Source organism: Cebus imitator, unplaced genomic scaffold, assembly GCF_001604975.1.
Source record: "Cebus imitator isolate Cc_AM_T3 unplaced genomic scaffold, Cebus_imitator-1.0 Scaffold1, whole genome shotgun sequence".
Classification (NCBI taxonomy): Eukaryota; Metazoa; Chordata; class Mammalia; order Primates; family Cebidae; genus Cebus; species Cebus imitator.
Genome location: NW_016107316.1, coordinates 16593868 through 16615441, shown reverse-complemented (window position 1 = coordinate 16615441; position 21574 = coordinate 16593868). Strand labels below are relative to the sequence as shown.

General features: G+C 46.0%; 1 protein-coding gene and 1 pseudogene across 1 annotated transcript in view; one reads left to right on the top strand and one right to left on the bottom strand.

The window, feature by feature from the left end:
- The window catches only part of EFR3B (EFR3 homolog B), a 114417-nt gene that overhangs the window by 62088 nt on the left and 30755 nt on the right, over positions 1 to 21574 (bottom strand). The window contains exons 2-3 of the mRNA XM_037737072.1: positions 4922 to 4998; positions 3434 to 3561 (exon numbers count right to left, since the gene is read on the bottom strand). Coding sequence (XP_037593000.1) covers positions 3434 to 3561; positions 4922 to 4998 — 205 coding nt within the window. The remainder of the gene's footprint in view (positions 1 to 3433; positions 3562 to 4921; positions 4999 to 21574) is intronic.
- On the top strand, positions 15050 to 16913 carry LOC108303280 (annotated as a pseudogene).

Genomic DNA, 21574 nt, shown 5'->3' with positions numbered 1-21574 from the left:
TTGTTGTTGCTATTGTTTTTGAGACAGGGTCTTGCTCTGTCACCCAGGCTGGAGTGTAGTAGCACGATCTCAGCTCACTGTAACCTCGGCCTCCTGGGGTTCAAGCAATTATCCCACCTTAGCCTCCCAAGTAGCTAGGACTACAGGTACATGCCACCACACCCAGCTAATTTTTGTCTTTTTGATAGAGACAAGGTTTCACCATGTTGACCAGGCTGGTCTTGAACTCCTGACCTCAAGTGATCCACCTGCCTTGGCCTCCCAAAGTGCTGGGACTACAGTAATGAGCCATTGCACCTGGCCAGTATGTTTGTTTTTACTATATTTTCTTTTTTTTTGAGACGGAGTTTCACTCATGTTACCCAGGCTGGAGTGCAATGGCGCGATCTTGGCTCACCGCAACCTCCGCCTCCTGGGTTTAGGCAATTCTCCTGCCTCAGCCTCCTGGGTTCAGGCAATTCTCCTGCCTCAGCCTCCTGAGTAGCTGGGATTACAGGCACGCGCCACCATGCCCAGCTAATTTTTTTTGTACTTTTAGTAGAGACGGGGTTTCACCATGTTGACCAGGATGGTCTCGATCTCTTGACCTCGTGATCCACCCGCCTCGGACTCCCAAAGTGCTGGGATTACAGGCTTGAGCCACCGCGCCCGGCCTTGTTTTTACTATATTTTCTACCCATTGAGATTTGTTGTTGTTGTTTATTTTTTAACTTGATTGCAAATACTGTCTACATAATTATGGATTTTGGTTTTCATTTACTTCAAGCATTTTCTAAATTATATGGAAAGCATCTTTATAAACACCATTTTTATTGACTAGATAACATTTTATCAATGACATACAACATAATTCACTGAACTCTTCTCCTCTGGCTGGACATTTAAGTTATTCCCACTTTTTTATTATTATAAATAATATGATAATGAACATCTCTGTATGTGAAGGTAGACTGTATTTATGATTGATTCCTTGGGGCCTGGCGCAGTGGCTCACACCCATAATCCCAACACTTTGGGAGACCCAGGTGGGAGGACTGCTTGAGCCCAGGAGTTCTAGACGAGCCTGGGCAACATGGCAAAACCTCATCCCTACAAAAAATACAAAAATGAGCCAGAAATCATAGCATATGCCTGTAGTCCCAGCTACTTGGGAGGCTGAGGTGGGAGGATGGCTTGAGCCCAGGAGGCTGAGGTTTCAGTGAGCCAAGATCATGACATTGCACTCTAGTCTGGGTGACAGAGCAAGACCCTGTCTCAAAAAAAAAAAAAAAAAAAAAAAAGATTCTTTGGGATAGACAAACAGAAATGGAAATTACTGAGTCAAATGACATAAGTGTTTTTAAAGCTCTTGACACATTATTTCAAAATTACTTTCTAGAGAGTTTCAACCAATTTGCACTCTTCCTAGAAAAGAATGAAAATGCTTCCCATTTTGCCATCTATTGGTCATACTGGAAATTCTGTTTTCTTTGTGATGAATTTGATAAGTTAGCATCTTAGTATTTCAGTATGCATCTGTGATCACAAGTCTGTTGAGTGCCCATGTATGTGGCAAGCTCTCTCTCCTCTCCTGAAGTCTCCTGTTTGTGGTCCTTGCCTCAAATCTCTTAGTGTCTCAGTTTCCCCATTCCACCCACTGTTTGGTATGAGCTACTAATATATAAATTTGAATCCTTTGTCTTAATTTATTTTTATTTATTTATTTGAGACAGAGTGTCACTCTGTCACCCAGGCTGGAGTGCAGTGGCACAATCTCAGCTCACTGCAACCTCTGCCTCATGGGTTCAATCAACTCTCTCCTGCCTTAGCCTCCCAAGCAGCTGGGACTAAGTGCATGCCACCATACCTGGCTACTTTTTGTATTTTTGGTAGAGACAGGGTTTCACCATGTTGTCCAGGCTGATCTCAAACTCCTGACCTCAGGTGATCTACCCGCCTCGACCTCCCAAAGTGCTGGGATTGATTACAGGTATGAGCCACTGTGTCTGGCCCTTTGTCTTAATTTTTTAATATACTTTTTTGTTGTTTGTCTCTTATATTTTGAGCATTTCTTTTCTCTTTTTGTTTTTGAGAGAGTCTCTGTCGCCCAGGCTAGAGTGCAGTGGCACAAACATAGCTCACTGCAGCCTTGACCTCCTGCGCTCAAGCCATCCTCCCACCTCATCCTTCTGAGTAGCTGGGACTATAGGTGCGTACCACCACACCCAGCTAATTTTCTTTTTATTTTTTGTAAAGATGGGCAGTATGTTGCCCAGGCTGGTTTTGAACTCCTGGACTCAAGCGATCTTCCCCACTTGGCCTCCCAAAGTGCTGGGATTATAGGCGTAAGCCACCATGCCTGGTCTGAGTGTTTCTTTATTGACATCAAAATACTTAAATTTTTCAACAGTTAAGTCTGTGGATCAGTCATTTGCTTTAAGATTTCTTCTCTCTTTAAACATAGAATGTCCTTCTCTTTCAGAAGATTGATAAATATTTCACCTAAGTGTATTTTTAATGGACAAATTGCCCTTAACTCTGCCTTCTTACTAGAATGTAGATGACTCCTCCTTAGTTTTCAAGGCAGTAAGTGGGATAAGGCAGGACAGGTTGGATGTGGATGGCGGTGCAATCATAGCCTTAATTTTTTTTAAAGCCTCAGACTGTATGAGGGCTTTTGTATGGAAACATGAGAGAATGGATGCTGGAAGAGGTGCCTGTAGGAAGCCAACCGCCCTTCTTCTCAAACCTTGGCAGCAGCATCACGCTCAACCCTGCCTTTGGAAGATCGCATGGGATATACTCCTTAGTCCCAGGCCCCAATTTTCTTGGTCTGTTTGATAATCTAGTCTACCATCATTTTCCTTTTTTTGAGACAAAGTCTTGCTCTGGCACTTTAGGTGTGTACCACCACACCCAACTAATTTTTAAATTTTTTTGTAGAGATGGAGTCTCACTATGTTGCTTAGGATAGTGTTGAACTTGCCGGGCGCGGTGGCTCACACATGTAATCCCAGCACTTTGGGAGGCCGAGGCGGGTGGATCATGAGGTCAAGAGATCGAGACCATCCTGGTCAACATGGTGAAACCCCGTCTTTACTAAAAATACAAAAAATCAGCTGGGCATGGTGGCGCATGCCTGTAGTCCCAGCGACTCAGGAGGCTGAGGCAGGAGAATTGCCTGAACCCAGGAGGCGAAGGTTGCGGTGAGCCGAGATCGCGCCATTGCACTCCAGCCTGGGTAACAAGAGCGAAACTCTGTCTTAAAAAAAAAAAAAAAAAAAAGGGATAGTGTTGAATTTTTGGCCTCAAGTGATCCTCCCACCTTGACCTCCCAAAGTGCTGGGATTATAGGCATGAGCCACTCTGCCTGGCCAACATTTTCTAAAAGGACTATGTTTAACCTAACAATATAGTTCCTGACGTCTCTCTCCCTCCTTTACAAACCACTTACCCATATCGATGACGACCCACGTCACGGATGAGCCTCTCAGAGAGATAGGCACCAATGCGATCAAGTTTTTCTGGAGCTGAGAGGGCGTAGAAGGTCAGCTTCTCCATGTTGGTCTTCACCAGACCATCCTGTGGAAGAAAACAATTTGTGCTCACTGTGGCCACACTATGGATAGATGAGTTCAAGTCTAGAGAAAAATAATAATTCAATTGAATTGACATTTACAGAGTCCCCTTTATGGATATGCTGGACCACATGTGAGTTTCAGGGACAGGCAGACGATTAAAACACAGTTCCTGACTCCCAGGAACCCATGGTCTAGCCCAAAGTATATGCAAGCTATAAATAAGAATAGTAAGTGGGCCAGGTACTGTGGCTCACACCTCTAATACCAGCACCTAATGAGGCTGAGGCGGGTGGATCACGAGTTTGAGACCAGCCTGGCTAACATGATGAACCCCACCCCCACCGTCAGTACTAAAAATACAAAAATTAGCCAGGCATGGTGGCAGGTGCCTGTAATCCCAGTTATGGGCTGAGGTAGGAGAATTGCTTGAACCCGGGAAGTGGAGGTTGCAGTGCATCGAGATCACGCCACTGCACTACAGCCTGGGTGACAGAGCAAGACTCCATCTCAGGGAAAGCAAAAAAAGAATAGTAAGTGATACAAATGTATATATGTGTGTGCATGTATGTGGATATATACACATGAATGTATACACGTATGTGTATGGGTATGTATATACATACCATGTGTGTGTGAGTGTGTAGGAATGAACGACATAGCATCATTTAAAAGCCACCCACCCAAAATAAAAGCCACCCAAAATTAAAGCATGTTGGATAGTTGGCACCAAGATACGCACAGGATGAAGGCACCTCTGCAGCTCTTAGGGAAGTCTCCAGAGGGTGCTGTCACCCAGACAGACCCTTGGTTCCCAGAGAGCAAGTCAAGTACCTCAGATCCCAATGTTTCCCAGACCACAACCCACAAAGCAGCCTGATAGGTGGAGAGGCAGCTTGGAGGCCAGGTCCTCTATGTATGTGCCCCTAGACACCTGGCAGACACCAGAGGGTGGCAGCCAGGGCGAAAGACCTGGGCTCCTGAGCCCAACCCAAGACAGGGGTGTCTTCATACTGACCAGCACAGAGCTACGACCGACCACTCAAAAGAGTTAGCAGCTCACGGGGCAATCACACAAAGAGACACGCAGGAGATGTCTTGGTTGGACAGTGACGGCCACAAGCATGCCAAGGCTAACTGCCAGCTGCCTTCTGCAGATCCAGATGCCCTCTTCCTTCATGTCCCTAGCGGCCTCTCACCACTACCCATGGCTGTGGCCCAGGTTCCAGTTTCCCTGGGAAGGCTGTGTCCAAGGGCCCTGAGAGGCCCTGCCTTCCCCACCTGGCTTCCAAGCTGCCACTCCACCCGTCAGAGGCCCTACCTAGATGCTGAGAGCCATGATGTCTGCCAGAGATGTGACTCACCTCAGGATCCTCAGGGAAGATGTTGTCAACCAGCCTTTTGTACCTGGGGCGCAGGGCACCGCAGCAGCCACACACACCTGGAATGAGAATGGGAAAAGCTGTGAGCAAAGCCTCCTCGGAAGGCCCGGGAGAACCAGGAGCCAGGGCCAGGGTGGCCGGTGAGGAAACAAACCCAGGCTGGAAACAGACGGCCCCTCCCTTGGAGGGCCCAGGGCCTTGTCCTCCCGGAGCTGACATCTCTCATTACCCCCCGCCTCCCGCCCCCACATTCTAAGACATCTGCCATTTGCCATTCTGACATCTTCATGTCTTTTGCTTGGGGGTTGGAACCGTGCCATAGGGAAGGCCAGGCCACAGGGAACATTTTAAGGGGTGAGGCTTTGTGGGGGGGGCGCTTACACAAAGGTCAGGTGCTGTGCCCATATACTGCATGGTTACATACACACACACACACACACACACACGCACACACACACGCACACACACACATTTCTGGAACAGGCGTACGAAACTGCCTCCTGCAGCCCAAGAATCTAACCGAGCATCCTGGGAAGATGGATACAGGTCTGGGGGGCAGGTGTTCTTCCCTCTCTGTCCCTTCATTTGCTCCTGACTTTATTCCGTGCTCTTCAGTCTCTCTACCGTCCTGTCTCCTGGAGCCATTTCCATCATAGAAAGTTATGTGCAACAATGATAAATTAACATCATCATCAATGATTCACATTTAGAGATGCATCTTTAATGCAGTGTGCCAATGGAATTTGAAAACTGCGGCCTTTTAGAGTTGGGCAGGGCTCCGAGGGCCATCCGGTTTGTGGTTCTCAAATGCCGACGCCCAGTGAGGTTTGCACCAATCTGTAGCAAAACGAAAAATCTAACAACCCTGTGGCATGTTTGTGTAAAGCTAAATTTACTCCATTGAGAAGACTGAAGTGACCTCCTCCTTCATCTTTTGGTGCTGTGAAGTGATGGTGTTAGGAAACCCGTGATAAAACAAACTGACAAAATTAGAAGTTGGCAACTCTAGGTCCACCATAAAAAGTTTTAATTGGTAAAGAAAGAATAGACAGTGCGTTTCTTTAGTCAGCCTCCAAATCCACCCAGCTCCACCCCTCACTGAGGGGCGGGTGCTGAGGAGAAGAGAGGAGGGCATGGGGAGGGGCCAGGAGGGCCTGGGAAAGTCCGCCTTCCCCCATTCCCCCCCCCCCGTAAGTACCCCTTCATTCTGCCAATTAAAGATGAATTCTAACTGTACAAGCACTCCACTTGAAATGCAAATGCACCCTGGGAAGATTAGCCTACAGATCGTTCAGAAAAGAATGAGTTCCTTCAGTAGGAATTACTTTAATCCAAAAGAGGTTTACATGGGGTGGAGAAAATAGTTCTTTTGGAGTTTTGTTGGGGAGTGAGGTGGGTGGGTGCCCTTTGAGGAGGGAAGAGCAGCAGTTTTGGCTCTGGGGTGATTTGGGTTTGGGGATTGGTGTGTCCTTGGAGAAGGCATGGGGCACCAGAGGATGGAGGGCGCCCCGGGTAGATAGCTCATTTGGGATCCCCTCCACCACCCTCAGCTTCCACCGGCTCTTGCACGGAAGGGACAAGGCAGACCAGTGGGCGGGCTGCACGCCCAGGCTCTCCAGATTCAGTCTTACTGCCCGACCTCACTCCCATTTTCTCATCCCCTCCCTGCCCCTGCCTGAGAAAGGCATTAGGGCCCTGGGTGACTGGCATCCAGGGTTATTTCTTGTGATGGGACAGCACCCTCGGGGCCCAGTTCCCCTTTTAGGGCCTGGAAGCCCAGGGTTTAAACCTGCAGCGGCCCAGTCTTCTGCCTGGCATGGCTGCCTAGATGTGTCTTTCCAAGGTGCCCAGGTAGCAGCCTCCCTTGTTACAGTCCCTAAACCAGGAACTCCCTTGATGCAATTCAATTTGAATTGACACTTACAGAGTCCCTAAGCTCTATAAGAGCTTACTTTGTATCACTTACTATCCTTTTTTTGTTTTCTCTGAGATGGAGTCTTACTCTGTCACCCAGGCTGGAGTGCAGCAGTATGATCTCGACGCACTGCAACCTCCACTTCCCGGGTTCAAGCAATTCTCCTACCTCAGCCCATAACTGGGATTACAGGTGCCTGCCACCATGCCTGGCTAATTTTTGTATTTTTAGTACTGACAGGGGTTTCACCATGTTGGCCAGGCTGGTCTCAAACTCGTGATCCACCTGCCTCAGCCTCGTAAGGTGCTGGTATTAGAGGTGTGAGCCACAGTACCTGGCCCACTTACTATTCTTATTTATAGCTTGCATATACTTTGGGCTAGACCATGGGTTCCTGGGAGTCAGGAACTATGTTTTAATCATCTGCCTGTCCCTGAAACTCACATGTGGTCCAGCATATCCATAAAGGGGACTCTGTAAATGTCAATTCAATTGAATTGCATCAAGGGAGTGTCCTTTGCATCAAGGGAGTGAGGAAATGGAAACATGGGGAAGTTAGGACTAAAAAAGATTGTAGCATCACTTCCTCCCTTGAAACTTTCTGAACGGCCTAGGAGCCAAGGCCTGCGCAGGACAGAAGCTAAGCTTGCAGCTGCTAGAACCCACGCTTGTCAAGGAGAAAGCGCGGTACCATCCTGGGTACTCACAGTAGAAACTTCCACATGGTGCCCCAAGGGTGCTCTGGGGTTGCAAGCGCAGATAGTGTGCTGGAGAGGGTTCCCTGAGGCATCAGCCCAGGACAGTCCTGGTATGGGGACACCAACTCAGCCCTTCTCAAATGAAAACCAGATCACTTGCTGCCTCCTGCTGTCTTGGATTCCAGAAGGGGAGCTCCTCAGGCCATCCCTCGCGACATCCTCCCCTCTCTGGCCCACAGGCCCCCCAGGGAAGGTGACTTCCTGGGCACAGAGGCCTCCAGGAGCCACCACCATGCAGGGCCCATGGTGGGAACCAGTCCCAGGCAGGGCCCCAGGGCCCTTCTCCACCAGTAGGGAAGAGGTAAGAAGGCCTAAAGAACAAGAGGGGAAGGTGAGGGCTTCCCAACTTACTCCCCGACACTTCCTTCTTGTCTTTCTCTCTAACCTCTTCAGACCCTCTGAGGGCAGGGGTTAGGGAGGCAGCATGGCCAACAGCATGGACTCTCAGGTCAAATCCTGGCACTGCCACTTCCTAAACTGTGACTCTGAACAAGTGACAACATTCTCTGTGCATGGGTGTCCTCTCTCTAAAACAGGGCTAGGGCTATCCCACAGGGCTGTGAGGAGGTCAGAGCCAGTCCAGGGCTGCAAAGCACTTACAGCAGGGCCAGGACTGGCAGGCCCCAGGAAGGTTCTGGAAGCTGCCCTCCCCTTTCCGCTTTCCCCCAGGCCCAGTGCCACTGAGCCCTTCAATCCATGCTGGCTTGGTCCATCTTAGTGGAGCTTTCCAATTGACCACTTGCTCTGCCACAGATGTCCAAAGGCCTAGGAAGTGAGAATCACAGAACACCCCTTCAGAATACTGTGGTACTGTGGGTCTGAAACACGTGTCATGTCCCCAAGGAAGCTCTGTGCACTTGTAAATAACAAGAACTTGACCCCAACCCGCATTCCTGTCTGGCCACCCTCCCAAAGCCAGCACATGAAGACCAACTCTACAAACCCCAATGCAAAGGTGACACAACATGAGCTCACACAACAGAATGGAGTCACAAACAAGAGGCACACTGGAGAGAATCCATGGGACTTGCCATTGGAAGGCCACTAGTGGAGTGGTTGCAGTTTGGTAGGGGAAGAGGAGGTGAACCTTAAGGGATTGATGAGTGCATGGGAAGCTACAGCAATCAAGGCAGCGCGGTATAGTGAAATAATTAACAGGTGGATCAGCTGGACATCCATGTGCAAAAAAAAAAAAAAAAAAAAATGAACGTAGATGCAGCCCTCACACCCTGCAGAGAAGCTTACTCAGAATGGATCATCCGCCTGAATGTCAAACACAAAACTATAAAACTTCCTGAAGATAACATAGGAAAAAGCCAAGATGGCCTTTGCTTTTGGTGATGACTTCTTAGATACAAAACCAAAGGCACAATCCATGACAGAAAGAACTGATAAACTGGAATTAATGAAGATTAAAAATTCTTGCTTTTTGGCTGGGCATGGTGGCTCAAGCCTGTAATTCCAGCATTTTGGGAGGCTAAGGTGGGTGGATCACTTGACGTCACGAGTTCGAAACCAGCCTGGCCAACATGGTGAAGCCCATCTCTACTAAAAATACAGAAGATAGATGGGTGTGGTGGTACATGCCTACAGTCCCAGCTACTTGGGCGGCTGAGGCAGAAGAATCACTTGAACCCAGGAGGTGGAGGTTACGGTGAGCCAAGATCACACCATTGCACTCCAGCCTGGGCGACAGAGTGAGACTCCATCTCAATTAAAAAAAAAAAAAAAATCCTGCTCTTCAAAAGACACTGTCAAGAGAATGAAAAGTCATAGATGGGGAGAAATATTTGTAAAAGATATATCTGATCAAACATTTATGTGTGTATATATAAATCTTTAAAATATAAGGAACACCGAGGTGGTTTGGTTGTGTCCCTACCCAAATCTCATCTTGAATTGGAGTTCCCATGATCCTCACATGTCATGGGAGGGACCTGGAGGGAGGTAATTTAATCATGGGGACGGTTACCCTCATGCTGTTCTTGTGATAGTGAGTTCTCACAAAGTCTGATGGTTTTATGAGGGGCTTTTCCCCACTTCACTCTGCACTCTCACTGCCGCCATGTGAAAAAGGACGTGTTTGTTTCCCCTTCTGCCATAACTGTAAGTTTTCTGAGGCCTCCCCAGCCATGCTGAACTGTGAGTCAATCAAAGCTCTTTCCTTTATAAATTACCCAGGCTCAGGTATGTCTTCATTAATGGCATAAGAATGGACTAATACAAACACTTAAAACTAAACAATAAAAGAAAATAATCCAATTAAAAATGGGGCCAGACGGAGTGGCTCAGGCCTGTAATCCCAGCACTTTCGGAGGCCAAGGGAAGCTGATCACTTGAGGTCAGAAGTTCGAGACCAGCCTGGCCAACATGGCAAAACCCTGTCTCTACTAAAAATACAAAAATTAGTCAGGTGTGGTAGCGCATGCTTGTAATCCCAGCTACTTGGGAGGCTGTGGTAGGAGAATTGCTTGAACCCAGAAGTGGGGGATGCAGTGACCCAAGATCACCCCACTGCACTCCAGAGCGAGACTCTGTCTCAAAATAAATAAATAAATAAATAAAATAAACAAATAAAGGGCCGGAAACCTTAACAGACACTGCACCTGCAGATGGAAAATAAGCATATGAAAAGATGCTCTACATCATATGTCATCCAGGAAATGTAAATTAAAACAACAATGAGACACCACTCTACACCTATTAGAATGGCCCAGATCCAGAGCACTGACAACGGCACATGCTGGCAGGGATGTGGAGCAGCAGGAATCCTCATTCATTGCTGGTGGGAATGCAAACTGGTACAGCCGCTTTGGAAGACAGTTTGGCAGCTTCTTACAAAATTAAATATACTCTTACCATACGATCCAGCAATCACACTCCTTGGTATTTACCCAAAGGAAATGAAAACTATGTCTACACAAAAACCTGCATGTGGATGTTTACTGCAGCTTTATTTACAATTGCCAAAACTTGGAAGCAACCAAGATGTCCTGCAGTAGGTGAATGGATAAACTGTGGTACATCCAGACAATGGAATATTATCCAGCACTAAAAAGAAATGAGCTACCAAGCCATGAAAAGAGATGGAGGAAACTTAATGTGTATTACTAAGGGAAAGAAGCCAATCTGAAAAATCTACATAGTGTATGCTCTAAAAAACAGTCTTGAAAAAAAAGGACATGGGATAGGAGAGCAGATGCTCTGGAGAGCAGAGCCACAGTCCCCAAACTGTGTTCCAGGAAACACTAGCTGTGTGATACTAACAAGCATTTCCCAGAAAAAGGCTCCATGGACAAATAAATATACGAAGCCAGGCATACCAAATCCTCTTATACCAGATTCATAGCACAAATTAACATATACTGAAAAGTCAACAGCCACTAGCACCCCCATTTTGGCCAGGCGGGGTGGCTCACGCCTGTAATCCCAGCACTTTGGGAGGCTGAGGCAGGCTAATCACTTGAGGTCAGGAGTACTCAGCCTGGCCAACATGGGGAAACCTTGTCTCTACTAAAAATACAAAAATTAGCCAGGTGCAGTGGCTCGCACATGTAATCCCAGCTACTCAGGAGACTGAGGCAGGAGAATTACTTGATCCTGGGAGGTGGAGGTTGCAGTGAGCCTAGATGATGCCACTACACTCCAGCCTAGGCAACAGAGGAAGACTCCCTCTCAATCAATCAATCAATATCATCACTGTGATGAATATTTTTATTATGCTTCTTATCAAGACATTTATTACCTACTTTAAAAACAAGTGGGAAAAGGCTGAGTGCAGTGGCTCACGCCTGTAATCCCAGCACTTTGGGAGGCCAAGGCAGGTGGATCACCAGATCAGGAGATTGAGACCATCCTGGCCAAAATGGTGAAGCCTGTCTCTACTAAAATACAAAAAATTAGCCAGGCATGGTGGCTGGGCAGAAAATTGCTTGAACTCAGGAGGCAGATGTTGCAGTGAGCCAGGATTTCACCACTGCATTTCAGCCTGGCAACAGAGCGAGACTCTGTCTCAAAAAAAAAAAAAAAAAAAAAAAAAAAAAAAAAAAAAAAAAAAAAAAAAAAAAAAAAAAAAAAAAAAAGAAAGAAAGAAAGTGGGAAATAGGAAGGAATACAGCACCTTGGAAACAGTCGTAATTTTAATTTAAAAAATATTGGTGTTTAAGTCCTGCTTCTGCCATTTGGCTTTTGAGGTCCAGGCCCAATTCTGTCATTTGACTTTTGAGACTTGATGAGTTTCCTTATCAATATAATAAGAGATTTTCCCTAAGTTACAGTTTTACGATGGAAATCCCAGATTGTTTGCCATAGAATCTAAAAAGAGAGAAATTATCTTGAGTTCTGATAGTTGGGGAAGGCTTCCCAGAAGAGAGGTGCAAGAAGACTGGGGTAGGGTTCACAGCATGAAAAAGTCAGTAGGTGCCTTCTTCCTCCTGAGCCAGCCACAGCTCTAAAATACTTCATAAGCACCAACTTTTGTAATCCTTACAATAACCAGTGAAAGGAAAATAAATCTTGGGGGCCCCTCAAATCACTAAGCTAAAGAGAAAAATCAAGCTGGGAACTGCTGAGGGCAAACCTGGCTCCCATTCTATTCAAAGTCGCTCCTCTGCCCACTGAGATAAATGTATAGCCCATTGCCTCATTTGAAGAGGCTAATCAGAAATTCAAAAAAAAGTACAACCATTTCTCTTTTATCTACCTGTGGCCTGGAAGCCCTCTCCTCATTTTGAGTTGTCCCGCTTTCGCCTCGAGTTGTCCCACCTTTCCGGACTGAACCAGTGTACATCTTCCGCATACTGATCGATGTCTCACGTCTCCCTAAAATGTAGAAAACCAAGCTATGCCCTCACCACCTTGGGCACATGTCCTCAGGACTTCCTGAGGCTGTGTCACAGGCCCGACCTCAGCCTGGCAAAATAAACTTTCTAAATTAACTGAGACTGGCCGGGCATGGTGGCTCACACCTGTAATCCCAACATTTTGAGAGGTCAAGGCAGGTGGATCACTTGAGGTCAGGAGTTCGAGACCAGCCTAGCCAACATGATGAAACCCCATCTCTACTAAAAATTAGCTAAGCGTGGTAGTCCTGCGCCTGTAATCCCAGCTATTTGAGAGGCGGAGGCACAAGAATTGCTTGAATCTGAGAGGCAGAGGTTGTACCACTGCACTCCAGCCTGGGCACAGAGTGAGGCTCCTCAAAAAAATTAAATTAAAAATAAATTAATTAACTGAGAACTGTCTCAGATTTTCGGGGTTCACAAACCCATGGCATAGGTACTATTTTTATCCCCATTTTATAGATGAGAAAATGGAGGCATTAAGCAGTTAAGTTACCTGCCTAGAGCCACACCACTAATAAATGGCAGACTAGAATTTGAACCCCAAAACTTCCCTTTCAGAGGCCATGTTCTAAAATACAAAACCAGGGAAGAAATGGGCCACCAGAGCACGGTGGTTAAGAATTTGGGCTCACAAGTAAGACAGCCTTAGGATGAAATCCTAGCTCTTCCCATTTCTTAACTGCCTGGCCCTGTGCAATCCTCCACACTTCCTGGGTAGGTAATCAAAGCTGACAGCAGGAGATTCCCAGTTCTTGTCTCTGAGAGAAGAGCTGGGGGGACTTTGGTCAGGAGCGCCCAGACTCTAGGTCCCAAAGCAGCTTAGGGGTACTAGGAACCCACAAGCACCTCTAGAAAGCTTCCAACCCAACAGTGGTGAATTCTAAGTAGCCACAAAACCTAGCTGGGAAAGAAACAATTAACAGACATTAAAAAGAAACAGAAAGTTCATTGTAACGAGAGATTAATATGTTTTAATATATTTCTTTAATCTTATGATATTTATTTTTAATATCAGTATTCATACATACAAATTGTAGAGTTTAACTCACAACTATATATCCATAAAAGAATCATTTAATTCTGAGCCATTTTATTTCTAAGACAGAAGCACTTTCCGCCAGGGTCTTCTTTGACTCTCTGGGGATGGTGTCTGGCAGATCCAACCACAGTAGCCAAAGGTAAATTTATGAAGGATTCTCTTCTGTCACTAGGAGCTGTCTTACCTGATATTTTTGTACCTATTTTAAGGAAGCGAGGGAAACGTGAGATGGCCAATTCCCTGGTGTAGCTGCACTGCCACTGAAAGGTCAAATCAGTAGGAATCAACCAAAGGTTCACTGACATGATTTCAGCAGCTTCCTCCCTTAAAACCATAAGAATGGTGAGACCTCGCTTGATGGCTCATTCCCGATCCAGAATGTTCTTCCCCATGTCCTCTGGGCTCCCACTCTCATATCCCTAAGGTCTCTGCCCAAATGTCACCTGGCTGGAAAGAGCTTCCCTGACCAGCATTCCACTTTTTCTGTCCTGATTTATTCCTTTTCATAGTGCTTTTTGCCAATGGACACATTTCATCCATGTCTACACTCCAGCTCCCCACTTTAAGGTAAGCTCCTCAAGTGTAGGACCTTTGTCCGTTTGTCCCCACTGTGTCCCATGGCTGGGGTAGGGTCCAACCCACAGATTTGTTGCATGAAGGGATGACGGTGTGATTGAGCAGAAAAGCCAGCATGAATTTCAAGGTCAGTGATTTCAGTCAGTAACTCAAAGTTTATGAGGCACTTAGCAAAGGATCTCCAGTGCTTGCAAGACAGTGCTTCCAGGGGGACTTCAGGGAAACTTCCTGTTAAAGAACGGTTGGCTCCTGTTCCTGAACGTGGCGCCCAGCCCACCTTCTAGGGCTGCCAACACCTGTAGCTCCTGAGGCCCGGCTCACTGGGACCCATCTCTCTCCAGGGCAGACATGCTGGGCAGCAGGAAGCCTGGGTCAGGGTTCCTCCTGTCAGCCCAAGTCCTCTTGCCTGCTTTGTCCTCATTCCCTCAATCCCCTTGGCTGGCTCCTGGGTTGGCTTGTGGCCGCAATCCTGGCTGCTCATCAGAATGACCTCTGTGCTGTGAAGAGGGCCCAGAGGTGTTTAAAACGCTCCACCACAATTCTGGCACACAGCCAGGGTGAGAAGTGCCGCCAGCTCCTTGCCTGTCCAACATGTGATAACAGATCCTGCAGCTGCTGGCAGCCTCGTGACAGAGGACGCAGGACCCCTCACCTCGGCCACCAGCAACATCTGGGTCCCCGCGACCCCAAGGCGGTGCAGCCCTGTTTCTCCTTTGACCTGCTTGCTGGTCTCGTTTGCTTGACTGAGCTGTCCCCTTGATCAGAGCCGTCCCCCACTCAGGGCGATTGGTGGACTGAAACAAAGACTCAAACACTAACTATGTCATGCTTTTCAAAATCGAGGCCCCTTCCCCCAAACTCCCCACTAGTAACCCAGCATTACCTGCAAGGCCCACTGAGATACGTTAGTTCCTTTGAATTATTTCCTCTCCTTCATTGCCGTTCTAGTCTCCCTCATGCTGATTTTAATATCTAAAAATGTTCCAGGGGCCTGTACGGCTGCAGACAGCACCGAGGGGACAGGTCCGACTCAGAAATGACAGCCTCCCTGTTCTACAGCCGACTGTTGGACGCCGCCACCCTTTGGAGCCACCTGCTGTGGACAGCCCTGCAGGCCGATGCTCAGGCTCTAGGAAGTTCTGGATTGTTGAATAACCATGGGCTCTGAGTACAGCAGCAACAGGAAAGGAATCTCTCACTACCTGAATACATGAGCATGGAATTACTGCAAGAAGCTGGTGTCTCCATTCCCAAAGGATATGTGGCAAAGTCACCAGATGAAGCTTATGCAATTGCCAAAAACGTAGGTACAGCAGAAAGAAATAATATGTGCAGGATAAACTGTAACTATGAGTACTGCTGGCAAGTTCTCTGGGACTCACAAGTAGTAAGAAGCAGGTTCAAAAGACGTTGAGATAACGGCGCAGGTTTTAGCTGATGGTAGAGGAAAAGAAACATTTGAAAGTGGCCTTGGCTGGGTGCGGTGGCTCCTGCTTGTAATCCCAGCACTTTGGGAGGCCGAGGTGGGCAGATCACCTGAGGTCAAGAGTTCAAGACCAACCTGACCAACATGGAGAAACCTCGTCTCTACTAAAAATACAAAATTTGGCCAGGTGCGGTGGTACACGCCTGTAATCCCAGCTACTCAGGAGATTGAGCCAGGAGAATCGCTAGAATCTGGGAGGCAGAGGTTGTAATGAGCTGAGATCGCACCATTGCACTCCAGCCTGAGGCAACAAAAGTGAGACTCCATCTCAAAAAAAAAAAAAGAAAGAAAGAAATAAAGTGGCCTCAAAGGAGGAGTGAAGATAATTTTCTCTCCGGAAGAAGCAAAAGCTGTTTCCTCACAAATGATTGGGAAAAAGTTGTTTACCAAACAAATGGGAGAAAAGGGCAGAATATGCTATCAAGCATTGGAGTGAAAATACCCCAGGAGAGAACACTACTTTGCAATAACAATGGGAAGGTCATTTCAAGGTCCCGTATTAATAGGGAGTTCACATGGTGGTGTCAACATTGCAGATGTTGCTGCTGAGACTCCTGATGCAATTAAAGAGCTGTTGATATTGTAGAAGGCATCAAAAAGGAACAAGCTCTCTGGTTTGAACAGAAGATGGGATTTTCACCTAATATTGCGAATTCTGCAGCAGAAAACATGGTCAAGCTTTACAGCCTTTTTCTGAAATATGATGCAACCATGATAAGAAATAAATCCAGTGGTGGAAGATTCAGATGGAGCGGTGCTGTGCTGGATGCAAAGATCAATTTTGACTCTAATTCAGCCTATCGCCAAAAGAAAATCCTTACTCTACAGGACTGAATCCAGGAAGATAAAAGTGACAAAGATGCTGCTAAGGCAGATCTCAACTACATTGGCCTCGATGGAACTGCAGACTGTCTAGTACATGGTGCTAGTTTGGCCATGGCCACAATGGATATAAATAAAACTTCATGGAGGAACTCCAGCCAACTTCCTTATGTTGGTGGTGGTGCTACAGTCCATCAAGTAACAGAAGCATTTAAGCTTATCGCTTCAGAAAAAAAGGTACTGGCTACTCTGGTCAACACTTCTGGAGGAGTCATGCACTGTGATGTTATTGCACAGGTTATAGGTGTGGCAGTAAAAGATGTGGAAATTAAAATACCTGTTGTGGTACAGGGTACAAGGTATACAAGTTGATGATGCTAAGGCACTGAGAGTGGACAGTGGGCTTAAAATTCTTGCTTGTGATGACTTGGAGGAAGCTGCTAGAATGGTCAGAAAGCTCTCTGAAATAGTGACCTTAGCCAAACAAGCACATGTGGATGTGAAATTTCAGTTGCCAATATGATCTGAAAACCCAGAGGATGCTGAAGGTGTTAAATGTGCTATACTCACTAAGAATACTGTGTTCTGTGTTATACTCACTAAGAATAGTGTCTTCTGTGTTATTGTTCTTTTTCTTTTTAGTGTGTGGAGATTGTAACTGCCATGTAGGTATACAAACTTTTAAAAGCATTTGGTTTGCATTTAGCTCTACTATTAATGGAACGGACTGTTTGTATAAAGAACCTACAATACAGGTATCTAATGTCTTTTGTCACAGCCAGTCTTATTTGCTTCTCCTACAAAATGTAACTTGCAATATGTCTGTTTATTATTGTTGGATACAAAGTTCTTCATTGATAAGAGTCCTACAAATAAAATAAATAATTTTTTAAAAACTCCAAGGGTTACCCCCAGCTTTGTACTAAGCACTAGGACAAGCACTTTACAAATATTTCATAAAAGACTTGTAACAACTCCATAAAATAGATACTATTATTCTCATTTTAAGATAAAGAGGCAGGATCAGAGAGGTTAACTGCCCTGCCCAAGGCCACACAGCATGTGCTTCTCTGCCATGAAACTCCCCTAATCCTCCCATCACTTTCCCAAACATACATCTCTAGCAATTTGCCAAGTTCATCTTGTGCTCTCTTTTGCCACAGCCACCTTGCTGGAAGCCTCCTTAACACCTGTCACCCAGTCCCAGCCACCTGGCCAGTGTCTCTTCACTTCAATTCATTCTATATGTGGCTCTAAGGCAAATAATATTTAATTTAGTTTGCTTCATGGTCCAGCAGGTAGCATGGCCTGAGTCGCATAAAATGTCAACCCTTCCACTTAGGATTTCACAAGGGATACCTCAGTAGAGGTGGGGGCAGTTGCTTCATCTTCAAGTCCTTCCTCCACTGTAGGTGGTCCTCTCACCCATGCTCTGCCTCCTGGAACGCTCTATTTCCAGCAGCCAGAGGCCACAGTGAGACAGGCTGGGAGGTCGGAAGAGGAGCAGACTAGGGGAGCCATGCAGCCCCGTAGCTGTGAGTGACAGGATGTTTGGGTGATGGGGACTGGCCACAAGCTGGAGACGTTGAAGGGACAAGAGAGTCAGCGCCACAGACCTGACACCTGGTGGATCCTGACACCTGCTGAGCTCCCGGGAAGCATTCCTTAACAACCCTCTCCGACCCGCGGCGGAGTGTGCTCTCTGGCAGCTCGACTTTTCTGCATCCTTCGCACTGTATCACCTTATGTAATCTTCTCCCACTGCTTGTTCAGGCGAAGTTATTTCAGTGACTCATCTTTTCTTCTCCCAAGATAAACTGTTAATTCCTAGGTCTCATTTTCTTCTGACCTCAATACAGTATCCTGAGCCCAGCAGGGCTGGAGGAAAGCTGGCGTGATGTGTGACTTCACCTGCCTTTGATCAGTGTGAGACCCAGGGAAGTCACCTCCCCTCCTGGCCTTTCCTCTCCTTCTTATAAACATCAACTCCCTTATCCCCATTCACCAAGAAAAATGCCTTTTTGCTCAAAAGAGTTCGTATTTATTTTCTCAGCTTTATAATCTGCTTGTAAAGACAAGGGCTGGACTTGATCATTCCTACCAAAGCAAATGGAATTCTTTTTAAACAATTTACAATAAAATCTGACCCACGACCAATGGCATGGACACCCCCTTCAAATGAATTGAAGGAAATGGAACAAAGTTCAGAGAGGTGTGTCTGATTCAAGTGTCTCCCACGAGGCACTGGTGTTCACTGACATCAATGGACTCCAGCAGTTCGCAGGCACTTGCTGGGTGGCATGGGGAAGAGAAGGAAGTTTAAAATAGACAGATTCTGCCATCGAGGAACTTACTCTGTAGTTGGGACACAAGAGCCGCACACATCTAAGGTCGATGATATGTCACAATGAGACTAAGGAGTCCATAAAACTGAAGAAATCTGAGTTTAATGAACCCAGGAAGGCTTCCTGGAAGAGGTGAGATGTGAGCTGCCTCACTAGGGGTGGAGAGAGCTGGTAAGGACTGGTGAGTCCATGAAACAAAAAAATCAACAACCCTCCAGTGGCAACAATCTCTAGAAAAACAAAAAGACTGTCTCTTTTCTTATTCCCTTTTCCTTGCTTCTGAATTTAAAAGGAATAGATGCTTATGGGTATGAATTTATAAAATGTGAAAAAAAGATATGAACATCACTCAGAATCACATAATTCAGAGATAACTATTAGAATTTCAGTGTATTTGTTCTACTTGTTTCCATGTTTATATATATTTTAAAATTTATATGCATAAAATTGGGATCCTACAGGATAGTGTTAAAACCAAATTTCTTCTTATACTGTGAGCACTTACTTTTACTGAAAAATTTTCGGCCTGGCATGGTGGCTCACACCTGTAATCCCAGCACTTTGGGAGGCTGAGACGGGCAGATAATCCGAGACCAGGAGTTCCAAACCAGCCTGGTCCAGATGGTGAAATCCCGCCTCTACTAAAAATACAAAAAATAGCTGAGTGTGGTAGCAAGAGCCTGTAATCCCAGCTACTCAGGAGGCTGAGGCAAGAGAATCACTTCAACTTGGGAGTTGGAGGTTGCAGTGAGCTGAGATAGGGCTACTGCCCTCCAACCTGGGTGATAGAGCAAGACTCCATCTTAAAAAAAAAGGAAATCTTTCAAAACTTCATTTTAATGGCTACTTTTATTATTTCATCTTTTGACTGGATCCTGATTTATTTAATCATTCTCTGTTGTTTCCAATTTCTCATTATTCCAAGTGACACAGCAATTTGCCTTTGGTAATTAAAGCCTGGAATCAGACAGACAGGCAGAGCCTGGTTTTGTTTTATTGGTGATAAGGAAATCAAACCTCACATGTGGCTGCAGGGCTGGTATGCAGCAGAGAGGCACATCTGCAGGGGCCGGGACCTATATCTTGTCTGGGAAAGATTCAGGATTGAAGAGGTCAAGAGGAAATGCTGATGAAAATGAATTTGGGGAAGGAGGCAGAGTTTGAGTTTCCAAACAGATCTTACTGGGAGTAGAATTAAACAGCAGCTGAATTCTCCCTGGGGAGACAGTGTGACTGAGACTTGCCTGAAGTAACAGACAAACCAGGAGCTGTCAGTGGCCTGACCTTTCGGAGCTCTGGAGCTTCCGAGAGGCTCGCCCCTTTCCGGGCAATCTTGGTTGATCTGATTGCCACCTTAATTGAGGATGGGGATTTAAAAAGAGAGAAACATGTCCAATTGATTTAATGTCAGAGCTTCAATTCTTCACTAACTACAGGCTTCCTTGGGCTTCGATATGCTCTTCAAGCAAAGAAGAGATGAAAATAAACAGACTGTTTTTCCGTTCTCTGTCTCTTGGGACCACTAACAGCAAGAAAATTTTATCCCAGCTATTTTGGGGAAATAGAAAGCCTGGTTTCAAACCCTGTTTCAGCTTTGGCAAGCTGTACAATCTTGTGTGCCTTGGTCTACTTATCTGCAAAATGGGAGGAAGGGAATCTACTTAATAGGGTTGTGGTAAAGACCAGATGAGCTAACACAGTGAAGTTCTTAGAACTATTTCTGGCACACAGTAAGTACTCAGTAATTGCTAGCTTTGATCATCATCACGAGTATTACTATGATAATTATTATTAAAATCTTTTTCCCAACTTTGGAGAAAAAAGGCAGGGTAGAATAAAATGGAATGTTGGAGCAAGAATAGCCCTTAATGTCCTTTATCTTTATTTCATGCTTGGATGTGAAACACCAATTGCTATTAAGATATTTAAATCCAAGGCCAGGCATGGTGGCTTACACCTGTAATCCCAACACTCTGGGAGGCTGAGGTGGGAGGATCACTTGAGCCAAGGAGTTTGAGACCAGCCAGGGGAATATAGTGAGACCTCAACCATAAAAATGAAAATAAAATCAGCCAAGCATGGTGGCGCATGCCTGTAGTCCCAGCTACTTGGGAGGCTGAGGTGGGAGGACCACTTGAGACTTGGAGGTCAAGGCTACAATGAGCCGTGATGCACTCCACTCCACTCTAGCCTGAGTGGCAGAGTGAGACCCAAGGACAAAGCTCCATGAGGAAACACAAGTGAAAGGGCGTCATCATGATCATCAACAACAGCTAATGCGTTTTGAGCTTGCCTGTTCCAGGCATTATGCATTCTTTTTTTTTTTCTTTTCTTTCTTTCTTTCTTTCTTTTTTTTTTTTTTTGGAGACAGAGTCTTGCTCTGTCCCAGGCTGGAGTTCAGTGACGCGATCTCGGCTTACGGCAACCTCTGCCTCCCGGGTTCAAGCGATTCTCCTGCCTCAGACTCCTGAGTAGCTAGGACAACAGGTGCAAACCACTATGTCCAGCTAGTTTTTGTATTTTTAATAGATGGAGTTTCACCATGTTGGCCAGGATGGTCTTGATCTCTTGACCTTGTGATCTGCCTGCCTTGGCCTCCCAAAGTGCTGGGATTACAGGCATGAGCCACCATGCCCAGCCTGCATCCTTTCATTTAATCTTTACAAAAAGCCTATAAGGTTGATAGTTTTCCTTGTTTTATAGATGGGACTAAACCTAGGCTCTTATCTAATATGTTGACTTGTAAAATTAAATAACTGAGGTCTCTGCCTGCAAATACCTTGTATTGTTGGTAGGTAAAAAAAAAAATAGAATTGAAAATACATTCATCAGGAACATGGAACATATAAT